General features: G+C 44.7%; 1 protein-coding gene across 1 annotated transcript in view; it reads right to left on the reverse strand.

Annotated features, from left to right (window-relative positions):
• Positions 1–753: 753 nt before the first annotated feature.
• Positions 754–20,320, reverse strand: part of DHX35 (DEAH-box helicase 35) — a 70,017-nt gene continuing 50,450 nt past the window's right edge. The window contains exons 16-22 of the mRNA XM_019749108.2: positions 18,551–18,645; positions 16,798–16,875; positions 15,035–15,164; positions 12,352–12,433; positions 10,233–10,304; positions 7,567–7,678; positions 754–1,993 (exon numbers count right to left, since the gene is read on the reverse strand). Coding sequence (XP_019604667.1) covers positions 1,949–1,993; positions 7,567–7,678; positions 10,233–10,304; positions 12,352–12,433; positions 15,035–15,164; positions 16,798–16,875; positions 18,551–18,645 — 614 coding nt within the window. The 3' untranslated portion in view covers positions 754–1,948. The remainder of the gene's footprint in view (positions 1,994–7,566; positions 7,679–10,232; positions 10,305–12,351; positions 12,434–15,034; positions 15,165–16,797; positions 16,876–18,550; positions 18,646–20,320) is intronic.

The raw sequence follows: 20,320 nt of genomic DNA on the forward strand, positions 1-20,320 counted from the left end.
TGGAAAACCATGCGGAGCCTGAGGGGACTAAGCCCTGTGAGGTGCTAGGCGATCAGGCCCTGCCGGCCGTGATCCTGTCGCTCAGCCAGGCTGGGACAGCACCCCAACAGGGCGGTGTGGTTCTTCAGGTACACGGGAAGGCCACGATTTTGTGGCGGCCGGCCCCTGACAGTGAAGATCCCGCTCCCCCCACCACGGGCTGCAACATAACACGGAAGGAAGCTCAGGGGCCGGCCCTGGGGAGGGCGGCTCTGAGAGGTGGTGACAGGACCCTGTGCTCGTTAGCAGGCCCCCCAGGTAGAGGCACCATCACGCCCTGCTCCCCCCAGCCTCTTATCTGGTCTCCCGCTCTCACCCACAGGGTGTGGATCTGACACCCTTTCCTTCAGAAAGTGAAACGCTCAGCGGGGAGGGAACACGCAGGGGGCAGAACAGGAACCATCTGCACATTCACAAAGAAAGCGCCTGAGGACCCAACAGAAGCTTATTAGGATCAGCCCGTCCTCACTTCAGACTTGATACAAGTACTTCGACTCCTCCACAGAACAGTCCCAGTCAGAGGCTGGTTTACACAGCATCCCATGGTTTGCTCTGGTAAGGCCTTGGTCACGCCATCTGGCTTATGAGGCTTCCCTTGTCCATGGGCCCCCGAAGCTGCCTTACGTCACAGCATCAGGCGTCTTAGCTAATGTCAGCCCTTCACTCAGAAGAATTAAGTGGATCATCTTAAAACACAGACCACGAGAACCAGGATGGGACGGAACACATTTACTTTAGGTATAAAGGTTTGCCATTATTAACAAGTTAACACTATTATTTACATGTTTAAAAAATGGAAATAAAAATGACACACGTTTGGTGCCAAAAGTGGCACATCCAAACTAAGATCAGTACAAAAATAAATTTTCAAGCGACGTGTTCTTAAAATAAATGTCACTGAAACAGGAAGGGGGAAAAACAAAACCCGGATGGGTCACGTGTTGAAATGCACACATCACAGTGAAGAAGCCTGGGGCAGCAGTGACTCCAGTGCCTGCTGGAAGAGCCGCCCCCCGTGTCCTCGCAGGGACCCAACGCACAAACAAAAACAAATAGACAAGTAATGTTCCTGAGCTACAGAAGCTTAGAGCTTCTAAACTGTTGTGACTTCCCGCTACAGAGGGTCCCCGATGGGGGTGAGCTGATGAACTCACTAGTGCTCAGCTGGTGGCATCAGGACAGGGGTTGTCCGCAGAGAAAGCTAAGCCCACTGTGAAACAGAGAAATCCTTTGCTAACAAAGAATAGTGCACATACGTCCTCTCTGTCGGTCACCAGTCCTTGCATGTCTTCTGACCTCAGATAAACAGGGACATGGGCAGAGGGAAAACAGAAGCGGCTTGGTTTGGGAGTCTCGCCCGTCGAGACAGGCCCATCGGTGATTTTCGCAGAAATCTGCAGCATTTCCAGGGTCTCATCCCTTCGTGGACACAGATTTACTCACACCTGGCAGCGGACCTCACTGGTCAACACAGCCGTGGCCCTGTCAGGGAAAGCAAAGCCAGCCCAGCAAATCCTCTGTCCACGCCACGTGGCGCTTCAGCCTGCAGGGGCTAACTTTCCTCTTTGTTCCCCAGGAAGCTGGGCCAGGACTGTGTGCCTCCTGGAGGTGGCATGCTGGGTCAGCGAGGGTGCTGAGTGAGCAAAGAGCCAGGCTGTGCCAACTCCCGCTCTGCCGGGGTGCAGCGCAGCTGGACGCCTGCCCATGCACAGACGCCTCCGGGACCCCAGCAAGGAATGCAAATGCTGAGGGCAGCAGGAAGGAGGAGCTAGGAACGGGCTGCAGCCCATGTCAGAGCGGCTGGAGGCTCCACACGAGCCGATGCCAGTTCACCTCTCCACCAGGGCTGGGGGGCAGCAGCATGGAGGAGAGGGCATCAAGCAGCCGTGCAGCTGCAGCCCAGCTCTGCTCACTGGTCTTGGACTTTGGCCCTTTTGGCTTTTAGGGACAGGTGCTGCAAAAGAAGAGAAAACATCGTAACTGGGGTTGGTTAGACAAAGAAACCAGACTTCACCACAATTCCCATCTAAATGACCAAATCCAAGCTTCCATCTGGTCCGCACCTTCTCAGTAAAGGCGGTGCCCCTCAGCTAGTTCTCTGCAGGAAAAGAAGCCGAAGTGACCAACCGAGGAAACGCGCCTTCAGCAAGCCACAGCAGCCCGAGGCCCAGCCTGCCATGGCTCAACCTGGCCACATAGGGCTCTCCCTGTGCCCCAGACCACAGGACAGCACTGCAGCCAAACACCCGTGCTCAGGGACTGGGCCCAGGCTGGACATCACCTCAAGTTTCCATGAATGAGCAAGGAAAGGTATCCTCCCATTAGGAACAAGGAGATTCATCATTTTACCAAGCGTCACAGGCAGGTGCCCCGTGTGCAAGGCCCCGCCCTCCCGGAATCCTGTGCAAGTCAAGTGCAGGCAAAGGGTACCTCCTAAAGACACATTTTTCTTTCAGAAATGTCACTTCCTACTAATATGCATAACATAGGAGGCATGATATTATGTAACTGCGGGCTTCAATACTAGGAGTAAGGAGACAAACATTCTTTACATTCCAATGTAAAGCCCAAAGCACTAGGAACCCTAGAATATACATTTATGGCAGTGTGTGAACATGAGCTCTCCACACGGGACTTCTTCAGTTCACCAACTGAGGGACCCTTGAGAGCTCCTTACAAATCACACACAAACAACGGAGGGACAACTAAGGCATGCTGCTCTACCACATGGTGGGGTGTCCCCATGAGGAAACCCCGCCCTGACGGCGGGCACAGTGGGCCTGCGCACCCCCAGCATGCTCAGTGCCCACACCCGGTTTCTTAGCGCGCCACGTGGCCTTGAGACGGCAATCCCCAGGGCTGACAGGAGACTGCAGGCTGCAGAAGAAAACACAATACCCCACCACGTGCGACATCAGAAATGAGTGAGTGGATACACACAAGTCTAAGTGAGCTGCAAGAGGCCACTTTCTAAGCGCTTATGCCTGACCAAAGACTAGGAGAGGTTCTTGCAAAGGCCTTGCTTAAGAGGGTTTTTCTCCAGATTCCAAAGATATCTCTGAGAATCACGGAAAAAAATTAAGGACTGAAAGACAAACCTCTTGAGCAGGTTACCCTGTTCTTCTCCTCCCCAGCTGTGGGTCTCGCTGTGTTTCTCTCTAAATTCTCTCCTCCCTGCACGTCACCTGATAGGACCCCTAAAAACTAATGTTAGACACCCACAGCCTTAGCTTGGGAATGGGAGGTGACGTCATCATGCCTGTGGGACCATTTTTGGTGCTTGTTTCAGGAAGAATGTTGAATATAAACAAAGCTGACTCTGGACCATTTCAGGCCTGTTTACAGGGTGAGTGACACTCGGATAAACAATGGTAATGGAAAGTCAACAAAGGTGCCAGGAATAGAGCCAAGGATGATCTGTGGGCTCTGGATGGTCACCAGGAGCTACACTGTGTTCAACAAAGAAACAGCTACCATACATGGGCAGCCGCTAGAGAGCTGCAGGGCTCTTGGAGAAATCAATTCATTTTGGACAAGTTAATGGTAGTAACTCTGGACTGTTTAATTAAGACAGGGCCAAGGTTCCTGGAGAATTTCAGGGCCCTTGCCTGTACAATGAAGTTGTTGTACCAGGTGATTTCTAACAGCCTCTGAAAATACTCTGATCACATATCCAGCTCATTCAGCTGATGAGCTGAAAAACAGGCATTTGGAGAAAAGAGACAAATGCAGGAATTTGGGATTGTCATTTTCTTCAAGCTTCTGGGGCTATTTGCTCTTTAACTTTGTGGGTTTGACCTAAAGAAACTGCAATTTTGAGCTGAAAAGGGAGAAAAATGACTTAGCGTCCAAGTTAATTCTGTTCTCCCAGACTCTAAATGAATCCAAGAGCTCTTCAGGTGTCTCCCTCTCTAACTGCTCGCGTCTTATTACTCTGACAGGCCCGTTTACAATGGCACCATTCTTCTCAACTTCAAGTTCGCGTTTCTAATCACTTCTCTTGGACTTCGGAAGCCGGCGGCTTTCCACCTGAGCGGTTTTGAAGGAAAAGATTTTCCTTCACTTCAGGTTTATCCTTATTGGCCCAACACAGCAGAGACAACACACTCTGCATTTTATCAATCCTTGCAGCCGATCTCATTTCTAACTGAAATGTCTGTCTGAGGATATGTGAAGAATTACACAGGTTTGAAGTGTTTTGTGCTTGATTGGGTAACATTTCTATATTATAAGAAGATTTAAAAAGGACAATTGCCCTTGACCTTGCTGGAGGGAGAAGGATGAGACGATCCTCCCATTTGCAGGGTCACAACCCAGATGCCCCCAGGAGTTGAGCCAGTGAAAGAAGAAAGTGAAGTAGAACTATGGCACATGGAGAATGTCACTCAGAGCAAGCAGTCCTTCCTCAGGCCTTACTGACTGCTGCCAAGCAGAAACTCAGGCCCAGTGTCAGCAGATTTAACACTTCTTTCAAGATAAACCTGAAATCCATATTTAATATGAAATCTCCAAATGTTTAAATGCACCAATCAATCCGTATTTTGGTTTGAAAACACTGCGGTCTGGTTATAACCCTGAAGAAGTGATAGGTTTTGGACTTACCCTTCTGTGGTAAATGATGGTAAAACTAGACAAATATCTGAAACAACTGTTTTCAGGCATTGGGCAACAGACAGCCTGGGGCTATGACCCTTGAGCAAAAGGAAACACTCAAGGTCAGCTCTATATTCACCCCAGGTCTCCGCCTGGCTCTCCAAACCTTGGCACAAGGAAGTAAATCCTAAATAGAAAACAAGAGTATTGCTGGGCAGAGGTAACAGATGGGCGTTCAGGGAGCCTGAGATAGCTGGCATTCGTAGGACAGGTCATAAGAAGGGAGGAGTCCCAGAAATCTACACAGGGCTTCCCGTACTATTAAGCAGCACATGTGCAGGCTAAGATGCGGTAAGGCTGGCACAGAAAAGCGACTGGGGAGTTGTGAGCTAATAACGGAGATTCTGGAGATCTAGCCAGTGCTTGAGACACTGGAGTTCTGACCTGCCAGAGTGCAAAGACCTCACTGAACATCCTAGGCATTCAGTTGAGGCATCAAAAAGGTCATGATGTCTTAGAAGTAGGGCCACTCTATACCTGCCCTATTAAAGCCTAAAATCAAGGTTTGGTGTAATTAATCTGCCATTATTAACTGTCTACTAGAAAATAGCTCAACATTCTTTAAAGAAAAAGATAATAAAATCCAGACTCTCCACAACATAGCATATATACAGCATAAACACAATTTGCTAGACAAGAAAAGCAGGAAAATGAGACCCATAACAAGGAGGGAAAACAATCAAAACATGAAATAGACCAGAAAATGCTCAAGATGTTCAACTAGTAGACAAACCCTTTAAAACAGCTAACATAAATATGTTCAAAGATTTAAAGAAAAAGATGACCATAATGAGCAAAACACAAGCAGAACCTAAACAAAAAAATTACAAATTAATGAAGACAATGAAAGTGCAAAAACAGAAAATACAGAAATAAAATATTCTCTGGATGGGCTTGATAGCAAATTGGACCCTGCAAAAGAATTGACCCATGAACCTGAAGACAGGTAAGAGAAACTATCCAAACTGTAGCACAAAAAACAACTAAATAAATAAAAGATTAAAGCCTCAGTGACAGGTTGGACAAAATCAAATGCTCAAACATGTAAGTAACTGAGTTCCCAAAGGAAAAGAGATATTGGAGAAGAAAAAAAAAAGTATTTTAAGGAATAATGACCCCAAATTCCCCAAATGATTAAAAAAAAAAGGCTCCAGATTCAATAAGCTCAATGAACCTCAAACAGGAAAACACAAAGAAAGGCACATAATAGGTCAACCTGCTGAAAAATCAAAGATAAAGGAAAAAAATCTTAAAAGCAGCCACAAGAGAAAAAAAAGACACATTACATACAGAGGAGTGACAATAAAAATGACTGATGGTCCCTCAGACACAATTCAAACCAGGCAGCAAAGGAATGTACTCTTTAAAGTGCTAAAATGAAAGACCAAAAAAAAAAAAAAAAAATCTTTCAAACCTAGAATTTTATATACAGAAAAAACATATTTCAAAAATGAAGATGAAATAAAGATTTTCAGAAAAATGAATGCTGAGAGGATATTTCATCAGTAGACATGCTCTAAAAGATGTATTAGAGGAAGTTCTTCATGGAAAAGATACCAGATAGAAACTGGGATCTACACAGAGGGATGAAGATGACAGAAAAGATAGATATGTGGGTAACATAAAATACTTTTTTTCTTGTTTCTTAATTTCTTTAAAAAACAATTGTTTAAAACGATAACAATATATTATGGAAATATATGTAGAAATAAAATGTAGAAAAAAGCAACGCATATGACAACATACATAGAAATAAGCCATATGTAGAAATAACCTATTAACATAAATATATACATAACATATGTAGAAATAAAATATATGACAACAGCACAAAAAATGGGATGGGGAAATGAAATATACTGTTGTACGTGTCTTACATCGTAAGCTAAGTAGCATAATACCAACTCAACGTCAGTTGTGATGAGTTAAGGGGGCATATATAATCCCCGGAGCAGCCACAAACAATAAACCAAGAAGTACAAACAGCCATTCGAAGAGATAATATGGAGTACTAAAAAATATGCGATTAATATAAAAGCAGGCAATAAAAAAGGGGAAAAAAGGAACAAACATTAAATTGGACAAATAAGAAACGATAGCAAGATGGTAGACTTAAATCTAACCGTATCAATAATTCATTAAATGTAACTAGACTAAACACATGAATTAAAAACACAACGCAGACCAAAGAGAACAAGTCTTTGGGCTCTATTTAGCCAGGAAGCTTGTGAACTCTGATTCACCTGTTTCCATGCCAGCCTTCCAAATATTATTACCTCCCCTCAGTTAAAATCTTGCTAGAAGAATGTATGGCCCTTTTCTGCAATGGACGAACCATTTTTTGTGTGTAAATGCAGAACATAACACAATGAATCTGTTCTCCAAGGCTGACTACCCTGACCGCCCTGCAGGTGGGCCTGCCGTGGAAGACGAGCATACACAGTAATGCTGGGCTCAGCATCACACCGCTGCGTGTAAACCCCCTTGAGTTCCAGCCCGCACACCTGTTTACAGTCTTTCGAGGACCCTCATCAGAGAATATCTGTGCCCCTCCTGTGAACGTGGTCCAAAGTGTGACATAATTACTTTGGAAATGGTTTAGAAGAGCAGAGGGAGAAAGAAAGAGCTGAAGATACATTCTCTTTCCCATCTTACGAGTTGGAGGGATTTATGTTTACATATACTTCACTATAAGCAAATGGTATAGTGCTTTTACCCAGAATGGTCTGGGGATACGGTAATGGCCATTTCGCCCTATGCACTATTGGGGGGGGCATACATTTCAGCACTGAATTGGAGAATGAAGGCGTATTGAAAAACATGAAGAGGCAGGATAACAGGCGGTTTGGGGGGACAGGCTCTGTTCATTCCTACCGTTCCTTGTTGATAGAAGTGTGGAGCCAGCTCCAACAGCCAAGCAGACTCAATAGCAGTCACATCTCTCATATAGTACTTGGAGGTCTGCATAACTTCATTGTAGATCACCCTGAAATAACAAAGAAACAGGAGCTAGTTTCTTGTATCTTATGATGAAAGTCAAGAACCACAGCAATTACCGACGATGAGTTCTTTTCCTTCACCTTTAGTTAAGTATCTATTCTGTGAGCCAGGCACTATATATTAAACAAATGTACACTTAAGTGTCATGACCTGAGTGGATAAGAGGGTGTCCACTTTTCAGGTGAGACGCTAAGTCCTACGTGATCTCCAGAATGTTTCAGTTCTCAGCACAAGACCTGTCTGGATCCTTAGTCTACATTTACAGAACTCTGAACAGAGCCTAATGACTTTATTAGAAAATACAGAAATAGAAGCAAAGGCTTATTGGATTCTGAAAGGAGCTGGGAATTCACTGTAAAGAGCTACAAGGGAAGTTTCTAGAGTGATGAAAATATTTTATATCTTATTTGGAGTGTGGGGTTACATGGGTGTATATACTGGGGATGCCAAAAAAATGTATACACAGTTTAAGAAAGGAAAGAATTATACACCTGAAATCTATGTAATTTTACTAACAATTGTCACCCCAATAAATTTAAAAAATAAATTTAAAAAAAAGGAAAGAATTATATTAATTGTAATACTCAATGTATACCAATAACAAAAGATGAATACAAGTTATGTTTGACTTCTGCGATTACAAGAGGTGCTCCAAGTGGTTACCATCAGGGTCCAGACACTTCTGATTACGGAGAACTACTGCTTGAGCATAGATAACATCCCTTAAAATGTGTATACATCTTTTTTGGCACCCCCGGTAGTTGTCAATACTCTTTCACTACATATAAATTACACCTCTATTTATGGGGGGGGGGGGCGGTAAAAAAAGGCTTGCCTGAGGCTGAGGTAACAGACAGCACATCCCCAGACATTAGATATGGAGTGACATTAGATGTAGATATTGGTTTCTGAGATAACTGAAGTGCTGTTTCAGGGCTTCCCTCACAACTATAAACACAGCCACACGACCGCTGTCTACCCCTCAAAAGCCAGAAAATAAGTCAGCTGATGAAGGTCAGACCCAGTAAAAGGGGGGGGGCTCTGCAGAGAGGCAATGGGGGGACGTGGGCTTTTTTCACCACCTTTACGGTATGACTCTGCTTCAGGACTGGCTCTATTTCCTCCATCCTTTCTTTGACTTTCAGGGCTCCTTGGGAATGAAGCAGGAAAAAGCAAGTGTTTTTCTTTTAAGCAACTCCCACATTTAATCATCCACAAGTCAGCAAACCCTTAAAAAAGGATCTAGAACCAATGCATTGCTTCCCTCTTCAACTTGCTCTGCACACTAATGGCCATCAGGTGACGTTTCTAGACCCAGAACTGACCAAGTCTCTCTCCAGCTAAGAAGCTTCTAGATCTACACTGGTTAGAGGATAAAGTCTAATTCCTCGGGTAGGGAGACAGAGCTCACGTTCTACCCCTCACCCATCAGAATCACCTGGAGAGCTTGTTATAAAACCAGACAGACCAGTTTCTGATCGGTAGGGCAGGGTGGCCCAAGGATCTACATTTCTAACAAGTCCCCAGGTGACGCTGACGCTAGTCTGGGGACCACACTTCGAAACCCACTTGTCTAGAATACCAAGTATCTTACAACGGCCCTGTTTGCCCTCTGATTTTATCTCATTGTCTCCCCTACCCCTCCACATATGCCCCACCCTCTTTCCAAGGTCTTCTCCATCTATCTGGGGTTAAGAGCAAGTTGTTTTTAAAACTAGCAATCTTCTGTAGATCAACATTTTTGTAAAATACAATACAAATGAATTACCAGAAAAATGAAATTAAAAAACAGATGCACAACATACAAGCCCCAATATTTTATTGTCAAGTTGGGCAGACATTAACCTATCAAAAATGCTCTAAAAAGGTGTAACTGCTACTCTCAACTTCTATACTTACCTCTTCCTTCACAGGCAGTGCCATAGACCGGCACCTTTTCACGCACCCCCCTTTGGGTAGCCTGGGGCCAGCCACCCCAACGATTCCCCATTTCCCAAAGACAAGCGGGTCTTTCACCTTCGCACAGCTTTGCCCCTGCTGCTTTCTCAGTCTGTATTCCTTTCACGTCTTTTTCTGCCTGAAAACTCCTGCTTCTACATCCACAGCAAATGTCACCTCCTCCAGGAAGCCAGACCTGACTCACCTTGGCATATTAGGTACCAACCTCATCCCTTTATCCACCACCCCTTTACCAAAGTCCTTCTTCCAAGTACTGGAATCTGTTGGTGCCTGTTCTCCATCGAAACTATGGGCGGGGATCCGAATTCATCTCCATAGAGCTGTGCCCAGTGCAGGGTTTAGTATCTAGTTCACGGGCAAAATGCTGAATGGCTGAGTGAGTGGAGAAATATCACCATTTGCTTAAGGAAGACTTTGAAAGAACGGAAATCCTATCAACGACTCCCTATAATGAAGTCAACAGACAGTACTGGGAGCCTGTACTCCAGGTGTTGGGGCAGGCAATAGTGACCCAGAGACGAACAAGAACGAGGCCTTTCCTTCAACACAGTTACAAAGCTCAGAGCCCGGAGGGCGCTTACCAGCGAGGCGGCTTCTCGGCATAGAGGACGGACGCAGGGTGGATGTGTAGTTCATGGTCATCACGGATGGTCCTTGTGAAACAGGACAATTTTATCTGAAGCACATTTTACATACTTACAGCAAGACTTTCCTGCAGACGCATGTAATATGATAAAAAATGCAGGCCGACTGTACTTCACTCAAACAAAAACTATTCTCTCCATTTTCTCTTGTGCCCATTACGGACCCCTCCCCCACTACCACCCAGAAGTCAAGTGTAAATCATGCAAATAAGGGAAGAAAAGCAAAGCAACACATGGACATTCAGAGAAAGAATTTGCTCTGCCAGTGTTTATGTTTATCTTCTGTAGGTTCTCTTTCAAAAGAATTTCCTTGGGAACAGAAATAACGCAAGTGCTTATTTCTATACTTTTCTATTAAACAAAGGTAAATATTACACATAAAGACTACGGGGGATAGAATAGGGAAAAAAAGAAAGCTCTATATTGGACTATCCATTTCTCTGAGGAAATATTTCAAATTCCAATTCAGCTTTGACTCAATTTAATTCAAAAAATATTTCCTGAGCACACAACTAGGGTCACAAGAGAACATTCATACATTAGGATGTCGCTGCCCAAACCATAATTATAGCGTTTCTGCCAGGGATCCGTGCGTCAGTCAGGGCCACGCTGCAAGCTCCACAACCGAGCTCATCTCCTGCTCTGCAATAAAGCCAGTGCCCCCGGGGTCCAGGCTGTCCCTCCAGGTGGTCCGGCCTGATTAACACTGAACTTTGTCTCAAAGGGACTCACTGACCATGAAGCCTGTTACGTAGCCCACATTTCTGTTGAGGACACTGGTGAAAGAATTTTTTTAAATGCTAGGAGAAACTGCTAATGAACACTTGTGGAGAGTGGAGCAATCAAAGTGACAACAAAATAACGGTGTCCACTGGAGATCACAGGCCTCTCCAGAGTTGCCTCAAACATGGACAACCCTCCCCCACCCCCCAACCCCCCCGCGCAGTGTTGGGAGGGGGAGCTCATTCAATGGATGGGAACAGAATCGTGATATTGACAGGCTAGAATACTTGGCCTGGAGTAACAAATACAACATACTAGAGATAAATGTAAAGTGCTAGATTTCGGTTCAAACCGTCAGCTACTAGGATACTTGATGGAGAGGACCCGACTGTCCAAAAAAAAAAAAAAGAAAAAAAGAAAAAAAAGCTCAGTGCAACTCTGGACTTGTTAACAAAGCCCAGTGTCCGGGACAGGGGACATCATGGTTGACCTCAAGGTAAAAGGACTATACTGCTTCCTGAGGGGAAAAAGCTAAGGGCAAAATAATAAATGAAGGAAATCAAAAGAAAGGCTGGGGAGAAAGCCGTCTGATTGCTCCCTCATTAAAGAACAGATCACATGACCACTGTACTTTATATAGTGAAGTTATGAGACTAAAATGAGCTGTGAGAAAAGACAGACTAAAAGTAACAATTCAAAGAACTGGAATGATTTAGTTTGGGGAAAACAAGGCTTAAGCTATGCATTAGTTTTTACTGTACTTTAAAATACTAAAGGCTATTAGGAGGGCATCAATCATCCATGATTTTCTACGCCTAGAAAATGGAACTGGGAGACACAGGCGGTAGTTTGTAACGGGAGGCAGAGCCAGCACATGAAGAAACACATGTCAACATCCAAAGACACCAAATGTGGCTGTAATGTATCAGGGTAGGCGGTGGCTTCAGGCCTGCAGATCTCTGAAAACATTCTGAACTACCCAACCGCAAAATTACCTTCTCTAGGAAAGCTCATCTTTAATGGTTCCTTCTAGTCCTATATTATTCTATCGCTAGAATGGAAGTATTACCAGCCTCCACACTCGTAACTGCCATCCTCCTACGACATGTGGACGGGCTGAATATTGGAGGAGCATTTCCATGAAGTTAAGATACTTTGTTCAGAGCTATAGAGCTGACCTCATGTATGGACTCAGCTTTGGATGGAGGCACGATATAAATAAGGGGAAAATCCTTCCATTTCTCTCCTTTCCCTGCATCTCAGCATTCTACGGGGGTCAGATCATTTTTAAGAGTTCTCCTTTAATCAATGACTTCACAAAGTATCATGTTACCTATAGGCTCCAGTAGAATGAAACCTCGCTGCATTGGCAAAGAATCCCGCGACGATGCACCTCAGAACGGGATCGGGATCTCCTACACAAAGTAGCAAACAGAGTGATGGACGAGGCCCTCACCTGCCGTAGGCGCCGCGTGCCAGGCCTGTGCTGTGAGGCACCCCCCAGGCTACCTCGCGCCACCTCGTAACCGTCTCCTGAATCGGCCCCAGCCCCATGCCTCCCAGTGCTGGGTGCCTGCCATGGCACCATCTGTGGAGGTCCCCACCCTCCCACAGTGGCTGCTGAGAGAAACTTGCTGGGCTGTTCCTTTACCTGGGGACCCCCAACCTCCCCAGGCCACAGATGCCGAGACCAGGACTGGGCACCAGAACCTAACAGAGCACTCCGCTGGCTGGCCAGTGACCTCAGGAACTCCTTTAGAGGAGAGCGCCTTGCGGGAATGCGGCTCCTTCCCTAAGACAGAAACTGGGACATGACACTACAGCATTATTTCTGGGGTTATAAGCTGCTGTGTAATTCTTCAACATTTTCAAATATCCCATTTTCAGTGGTATCAGTACTGCTATAGTAAACATCATCCAAGGATAACGACTGCCTGTTTATTAGATGATTTCCACAAGATACCTTCCGAATTATTCTGCAAAAAGATAGCGTCAGTCGTACGGCTTGTGACATACCAAATTTCACCAATTCTAAGACTTTCTTTTTTACACTTTGACTCACTAAAATCAGGACAGTTGTTTTATAATTATAATTGACAGCATTTTTTTCTTTCTAGTGGTATATAAAATAATGGCATGTCTTACACATGATGGTATTTTAGATTCAGTGAAATAATTTGTTAGTAAATAAGTTCCCAAAAAGTGGTGTTTCCAAAGCCATCAACAATGTTATGAGAATGTCAGTTTCACTGCATTCTTAGCAGTGTTTTGGCAAAAAGGTACCCCTTCTTTTATTGCACATTTATTTGATTACTCCAGTATTGCTTCTTTTGTGAATTTCTGTACCATTCCTTTGCCCATTTTTCAACTTGGAAACTAGTGTTTCTTTTCTTAATACATTAAATGAACTCATTCTGTAAAAAAGTTTTTTATTTTTTGTCTCATGTCTGCTGAAAACATTGTTCACTATTTGCTTTCTTTTTCTTTAATGTCTAGGCATTCTAAATTTGCATGTAATTGACTGAGTTTCTATGATTTTCTCTATTGTTCCTTAGCACGGGATTGATAAATCTCAAATCCACCTCTCTAACTACAATCTGACCCGAGATTCAGTCCCTTCTTTCTAACTGCCTGTGAGATATTTCCATGTGAACAAAAGGGGTGAAAATTGGTCGTTGGGGAGTGGAGTGAAATCTTAAGATATTACAGTGGTTGTGGCCCTCCAAAGTTCAACCTTACCTTACAAAAAATCTTATTCTTAGTATTTAACTTTTCTCATTAGGAAGAATTTAAATTTAATATAACTTTTCTCCTGGGCGAGAGGCTGATAATCAGAAACAGGTTAAGAAACACAGATGCAGGTAAGTGAGATTATCTACCTGCTAGGTGACAGGAACTCCGTCAGTTTCTCCCCAAAGAGCTGCCCTTGTAAGCGTCCTGTTCCTCAATGACACCAACTTTAGCCAATCACCCAGGTGTCAGCTCTTTGCTCTCTTGTGAGGCTCTTCATTCATCAGTGTTCTCTGAGCATCCACCATGCTGCTCCCTCCAAGTAAGTACCTGTCTCCACAGCCTCCCTCCCTAGCGTGCCCTCTGCCACTGTTTTCTGATTCAGCCGGCTCGCCTCCACTCAAGGCCTGCTGTGAGACCTCCCAGGCCAGCCCCCGCTGGACTCCTTCTTCCCTGCATTCCTACTACACCTGCCAATTGTTCTGCCCCAGTCACTGAGGTGTCTGTCTACTCTGTTATGGGCACTTAGAAAATGTTAGCAAGTACTAGTGGTGCTGAGAGTGGGGCAGAGTGCCTGGCACACAGTATTCAAGACAACTGCTGAATGAATGAGCAGATGAAGGCATCTCTTCCTCCCAAGTGTAGGTTCTGAGCCACACAGGCCTGGCTGCTGCTAACCAGCTGTGTTGTCCTGAACTTAACTTCTCCCGAAAACTTGACAACCCACCTGTAAAATAAGGGTAGTATCACCTACACCTCATAGAATGGGAGATTAGGTGGGAGATTTGTGGAACCCGTCATGGTAGAACCTAGTGTGTCCTCAATTGATGGTGGTCCCTGTCACTGTGAGAGGCCAGAGACCCCGCCTTACACAGCACATCTGTCTCACACTGATGCCTGGGCTAAACACATAGCACTTGCTTTACTAATACCTGTATTTGATAGTAAAATGTAATTTATATGTAATAGACATAACTACTGTCCACTTAAAAGTAATTTTTCTTGCAAAGCCCACATGGGAAAATGAACTATATATAATGTGCAATGATCTGAATGTTAACAATTCTTAAGTGTTGTCAGGGCTTATGAAAATTTTTTAGTAAGAACAGCTCTCAGAAATAAGAATGGACCTCCTAGAAGAAACTATATCCCTTTCCCGTGCAGCTTTTTGTCGACACAGATACAGAGCACACTGCTGCCTCACATAGCCCAGCGTGAGAACTCTGAGAATGCAACTAAACAGAGCAAAGAAAGGGACATCTCCGGTTGGGGCAGTTCATTCTTACCTTCACTAGATTTCTTCGGCACTTGAAACTTGACAAGAAGCTTTTTCAATTGTTCTCTAACGGTCGCAGCTCTGACAAGACCCTTGTAATTCAGGAAATGTTCCTGACACCACTGAGAGTTCTTATTGTGCTACAGAACAACCCAGACAGAGGGAGAGTGAGAGAGAAAAAAGAAATGTTCTCGACTATGGCAATAATGTGAAGACCATTATTTTCTCTTCCTCCATTTGCTTGCTCAATGGAACAAGATCTTCAATTCAGCTCATAACTGGCCCTTTTGTGCCCCATCTCTCTTGACAGAGATGCTGGCATGCTCACCGTCTGACTGCTCTTTGCTCTTAGTCTCTGCTTAAAGGGCAAATGAGAACTTAATGACAAGCAGACTTGTTTTCAACCTCAAATACCTACGTGAGTGGAACCTCCAGACAGAACCACTTCCCTGCGGTTCTTTGTAAATCAACTTTCCTTCCTTGGCGCTCTTTATTTGACTATATAGGCAAACAATATGACACTTGCCAATTTAGAAATAATTTGCAAATTACTATTATTTATTCCCAATGCATGATTTTTTTTCTATCGACAGTGCTTAATTTTGTTCTACATTTTTAAGTATGATCATTACGCCTTAAAGTAATTATTGCTGTGAGAATGTACCTCTGAAATTATATTCTAAGCCAGAGAGGAAAGTGTTTTATATAAGAAAATATAAATCACAGAGGACTTTCCCAGAAGGCAATGCAACATGGCCCTGTACCCGCATTCTACTGGTAGCAGGTTGGGGGTGATACAATATGCTTCTACAAACAAATTAATCCATAATTAATAATCTCAATAAGAGATCAAGTTTTTCTGAAAATGTTTCATTAACTGAAAAATAACCCTTCAAATCTCTGGTAAAACAAAAATTCAATATTTTTCCTATTCTAAGGCTGTATTTAAGAAATGAATACAAAGCTATATACGATATCAGAGGGACAGTAGATTGAGGGGTATATCACTTTGTGAGGGGTGTAAATGTCTAACTAGTACATTGTTTTGTACACCTGAAACTAATTAAAAAAGTAAAAAGAAATGAATACAAGACACTGAAAATCTGAAATATCTCATTTCCCCTTATATCCTTTCCTTTATATGAGTTTCCATTTTCATTGTCTTCATTGAACTCTTTAGATCTCTCTTTTTAACAATTTTTAGTGATAACTTTAAGCTGTATTATTTGCTCTGAGTTTTATAGAATATTAAGAAGAGTAAAAATTAACATTACCTATGGCTAAATATGGGTAGGGTACGTGACTATATGTGGATCCTTACCTAAATGTCTTCTCACAGCTTGCCTGGCAGCTGGCGGGGTGGTCGATATGTACAGTCTCAGACTCATAAAGACAGTCAGTCAGCTAGACTACAAGTTCCTCTCAGTCTCGTTCATTTGCAAAAAATATAACAGAACTTCCTATTCGAATGTTGGACAGTGTTGTCCAGCAACGCTTGGCGGGTGCACGACAGAGTGAGGAGAGGGGGGCGGAGGGAGGCAGAGGTGCTAGCCTGCGACGGGTGGGTCATATCTCTCGGCAGAGAAAAGCAAGAAATGATCCCTATGTTCTTCCAGGCAAAACGGCACCACAAACGCAGGCAGGGGCCCAACCCACAGATTAAACGTACTGGCAATAATCTACTGGGAAAATAAAAAGGTCTCTTGGCCTTGCCTTCATAAACTGAGCTTCTGGGTGTGCGGAGGGGACCTCTGCAGGGACAGCTGTGCTTACCTTAACAAATGCTTCGTAAACATTGAGCATAGTGAGGTGATCACCCTCCTCCACGGCAAATTTTCGGTGCACTCGAATCTGGACAGAACAAAGCAGGGTTTGAAGCTGACCCCGGGGAGCCTCTGGTACTAGGTGGTAACAGTAGACAACGAATAGCTCATGGCTTATAGAGCCAGAAAGACCTCGTTTGCACTGTTCAGGTGTCCTGAAACACTGCAGACTGGTTACTTAAACCTTTCTTGGCCTCGACTTCCTTGATATTCCTTCTCGGGATATGAAGCTTGACTATCAAGGCTGCTGTGGGCTTCAGGAAATTCACTATAAAGTACCTGGCCCAGTTATCAGATAACAGTTGCTGTTCCTGCCTCTCTCCTCCTCTACCCAGTCAACAGTATCTCGTTCAGAACTCCTCCCAGCCCCCAACAGAATACAAGCTCCAGGAGGGCAGGGGCCAGCTGGCCGGTGCATGGCAGACACTCCAGGTTGCTAGGCTACCGCTCAGATCCCAGCCCTAAATGTTTCCTTCTGTGACACCCTGGGCAGTGCCACCCGCGGCCATGGATTCAAGAAGCAGCACGTATAATAGAAACACAAGCATACAAGTAAACTTATTGACTTCAGAATTTCCTCCTCGTATCAAAACCCACATAATCAATCTTGCTTCTTCCCTTCCCCTCACTGAATAACAGACATTTACCGATCACCTGCTGTAGGCCAGGCACTTGTCCTATGCATTTGGGATGTAACAGTGACTAAAACAGTGGTGGGAGAAACACGCCCAACAAGGTAAATAAGCACAATATGTAGTCTATTAAGTGTAAGAAGTGCTAGAGGAGAAAAGCAAGGCCGAGGATGGAGCCAGGAAGGGGATGGGGGTGCGTTACGACTTTAGACGGAGCGCCCAGAACGTCAGCTTCCTCACCTTAAACACAAGCTTGCCGCCAGATGGCAGGACTGTGTAAAAGGCTAATAGAAAACCAAACAGACAAACGGAGAAAACGGACGAAACCACCTGGGCACAGAGGCAGGAAACTTGGTAATCTGCAGTTATACAACTGTCAGGGAAGGTGACAACAGTCCGTAAGAAAATCTCGCTCCGCCCCATTCTACATCCAAACTCAGCCCCTTCGTGTGGAGGGCACTCCCTGACTCTGCCAACAGAAACAGACTTTGAACTCATCTTTGACCTGCCTCCATCAGAATACCGCCCCTCCGGGGTGCTCTTCGGTGCCCTAACTTATCCTTCGGTCCTCCCAACATTCACTCTTTCCTTCGTCACTGATGCCTGGGCCTCGGGCAGGGCTTTGTCATCACCTTGGCTTGATTCTGACACTACCAGACTCAGCCTGCTGTGCCCGGCGCTGACTCCTGTCAGTAAGATGCCCACCCAGCTGCTCCCAGAGCAGCCCAATGGACAGACAGCTTCCCTTACAGGAAAGTCAACAGGACAATGATTAAGATTTGGGGCTCTGGACTGTGAACGGCAGCTCCCCCACGGCTGAATGAAGTACCTCATCTTTCTGTGCCTCCAGCTCTAAAAATGGTGGTAATAGTGTCTACCTCCCCGATTCATGAAGATAAAATGAAATGAACACAAAATGTCTGGCACACTATCAGACACAGCGCCAACACTCAAATGTAAGCTGGTGTCATTTGCACGGTTCCGTTGTCAGCAGTTCCTGACAGTTTTAACAAGGAAGGCCCATCGTGAAAGAGGCTGGTCTGAACAGCTGGAAGAGAAGGTTGCACTCACGGCCTGAGACTTCTGGTTTGAGGGGACCACAAAGATATTCTGGATTTGCATCATGGCTGCAATGCTTAGAATTTCCTGAGAACAGCCAAAATTTCCTGTAAAACAAAAAGCATGTTTGATTTCAGTCATACAATGTGTCAGTGAGAAGTGAAAGACATTGTCTGATATTTTCCTTGTACTACTGAGAGCATATATTTACATATAGCTTGATTTTTTTTTAAGTTTATAATATGTAAACACTTCTCCCTGCTAAATGGAATGTCCTACACACGGCCCAGGTGAATGGCAGCCTGGAAGGCACCACTGGTCCACCTGCAGCTGTAACCGAGGGACCCTTCCTGTAAGCCCCGGTGCGGGCCAGACTGGCCCCATCACTACAGCGGGTGAGCTTCCCAGCTGCTTCTTACTCCCTTATGTGGATGCCTAGGAAGGATCCTGGCAGAAGGCCGGAGAGGGAAAGGGGGCAGGGACTGTGGGCTGTGTCCCTTTTGCTGTTCCTCTGCTCCTGGACCCTTCCCAGAGGTGGCTTCCCTCTCAGTAGGGCTCCTCTCACCGGGCAGACCTGAGGTACAGCCAGACCAGGGCAGCTCTGTGGGCCGCTGCTGCTGTGAGCACCTGGGACCAGGGTCTGCAGCCATCAGTCCCCCAGCGTATTAGATGGTGAGAGCAAACTGCACCTCCAGTCCCCTTCCCACAGCTCCCTGCCTCAGCAGTGATCTACTCCCCCACCCCAAACTGCTCAATGAGAGCCTAAGGTCACTTGGTTGTTCCAAAACACAGTTATACCTAACTTTCACCATGCTTAGTCTGACATGCAACTCTGTAGATTGCTCGTTAACGTCAAAGTTAGATAAAAGCCAAAAAAATCATTCTTTACTTTTCCTGGGGCGGGGGTCTGGGGGGGAGATGACAAACTATAGTCTCTGAATGATTTTGTTTCTAAGTATGAGAAGAGCTCCAGGTCATATATAATTTGATTCCTTAACTCGTATCCTCACAAGAATCTGAGGAGGTCAGAGAAGTTGGGGACCCTTGCGCTTTGGTGGCGGGAAAACAAAATGGTGCAGCCACTGCGGATAACAGTACGGTGATTCCTCAAAAGATTAAACATAGACTTATTGGATAATCCAGCAATTCCACTCTAAGTATATACCCAAGAGAAGTGAAATCAGGGACTTGAACAGGTATTTGTGCACCCACGGTCAAGCAGCATCATTCACAATAGATCAAAGGTGGAATCTCCCTAAATCCATCAACAGATGCTGGATAATCAAAATGTGGTCTAACATACAACGGAATATTTACTATTCAGCCTTAAAAAGGAGGGACATTTTGACAAATACTACAACGTGGTTGAACCTGGAAGACATTACACCACGTGAACTCAGTCAGTCACAAAAGAACAAATATTGTATGATTTCACTTCTATGACGTTGCTAGAATAGTCCCATTCATCAAGACAGAAAGCAGCATGGTGGTTGCGGGGTCTGGATGGAGGAGAGACTGGGGAATTAGTGTTTAATGGGCACAGAGTTTCTGTTTGGAAAGATGAAGCTTTGGAGATGGATGGTGGTGATGGTTCAACAACAATGTCAATGAACTTGATGCCCCAGGGAACTGGAGATTTAAAAGTAGTTAACCTGGTAAATTTTGTTATGTATTTTTTTACCACAATAATGAAAAACTTCCCTGTTTTAAAACAAAAATCTGAAGGTGTTAGTGCTAGGCCCCTAAGAAACAAGCAAAAGTGTTTATGAATTAATGACTGAC

This window comes from Rhinolophus sinicus, linkage group LG13 (genome assembly GCF_036562045.2).
Source record: "Rhinolophus sinicus isolate RSC01 linkage group LG13, ASM3656204v1, whole genome shotgun sequence".
Taxonomy (NCBI): domain Eukaryota; kingdom Metazoa; phylum Chordata; class Mammalia; order Chiroptera; family Rhinolophidae; genus Rhinolophus; species Rhinolophus sinicus.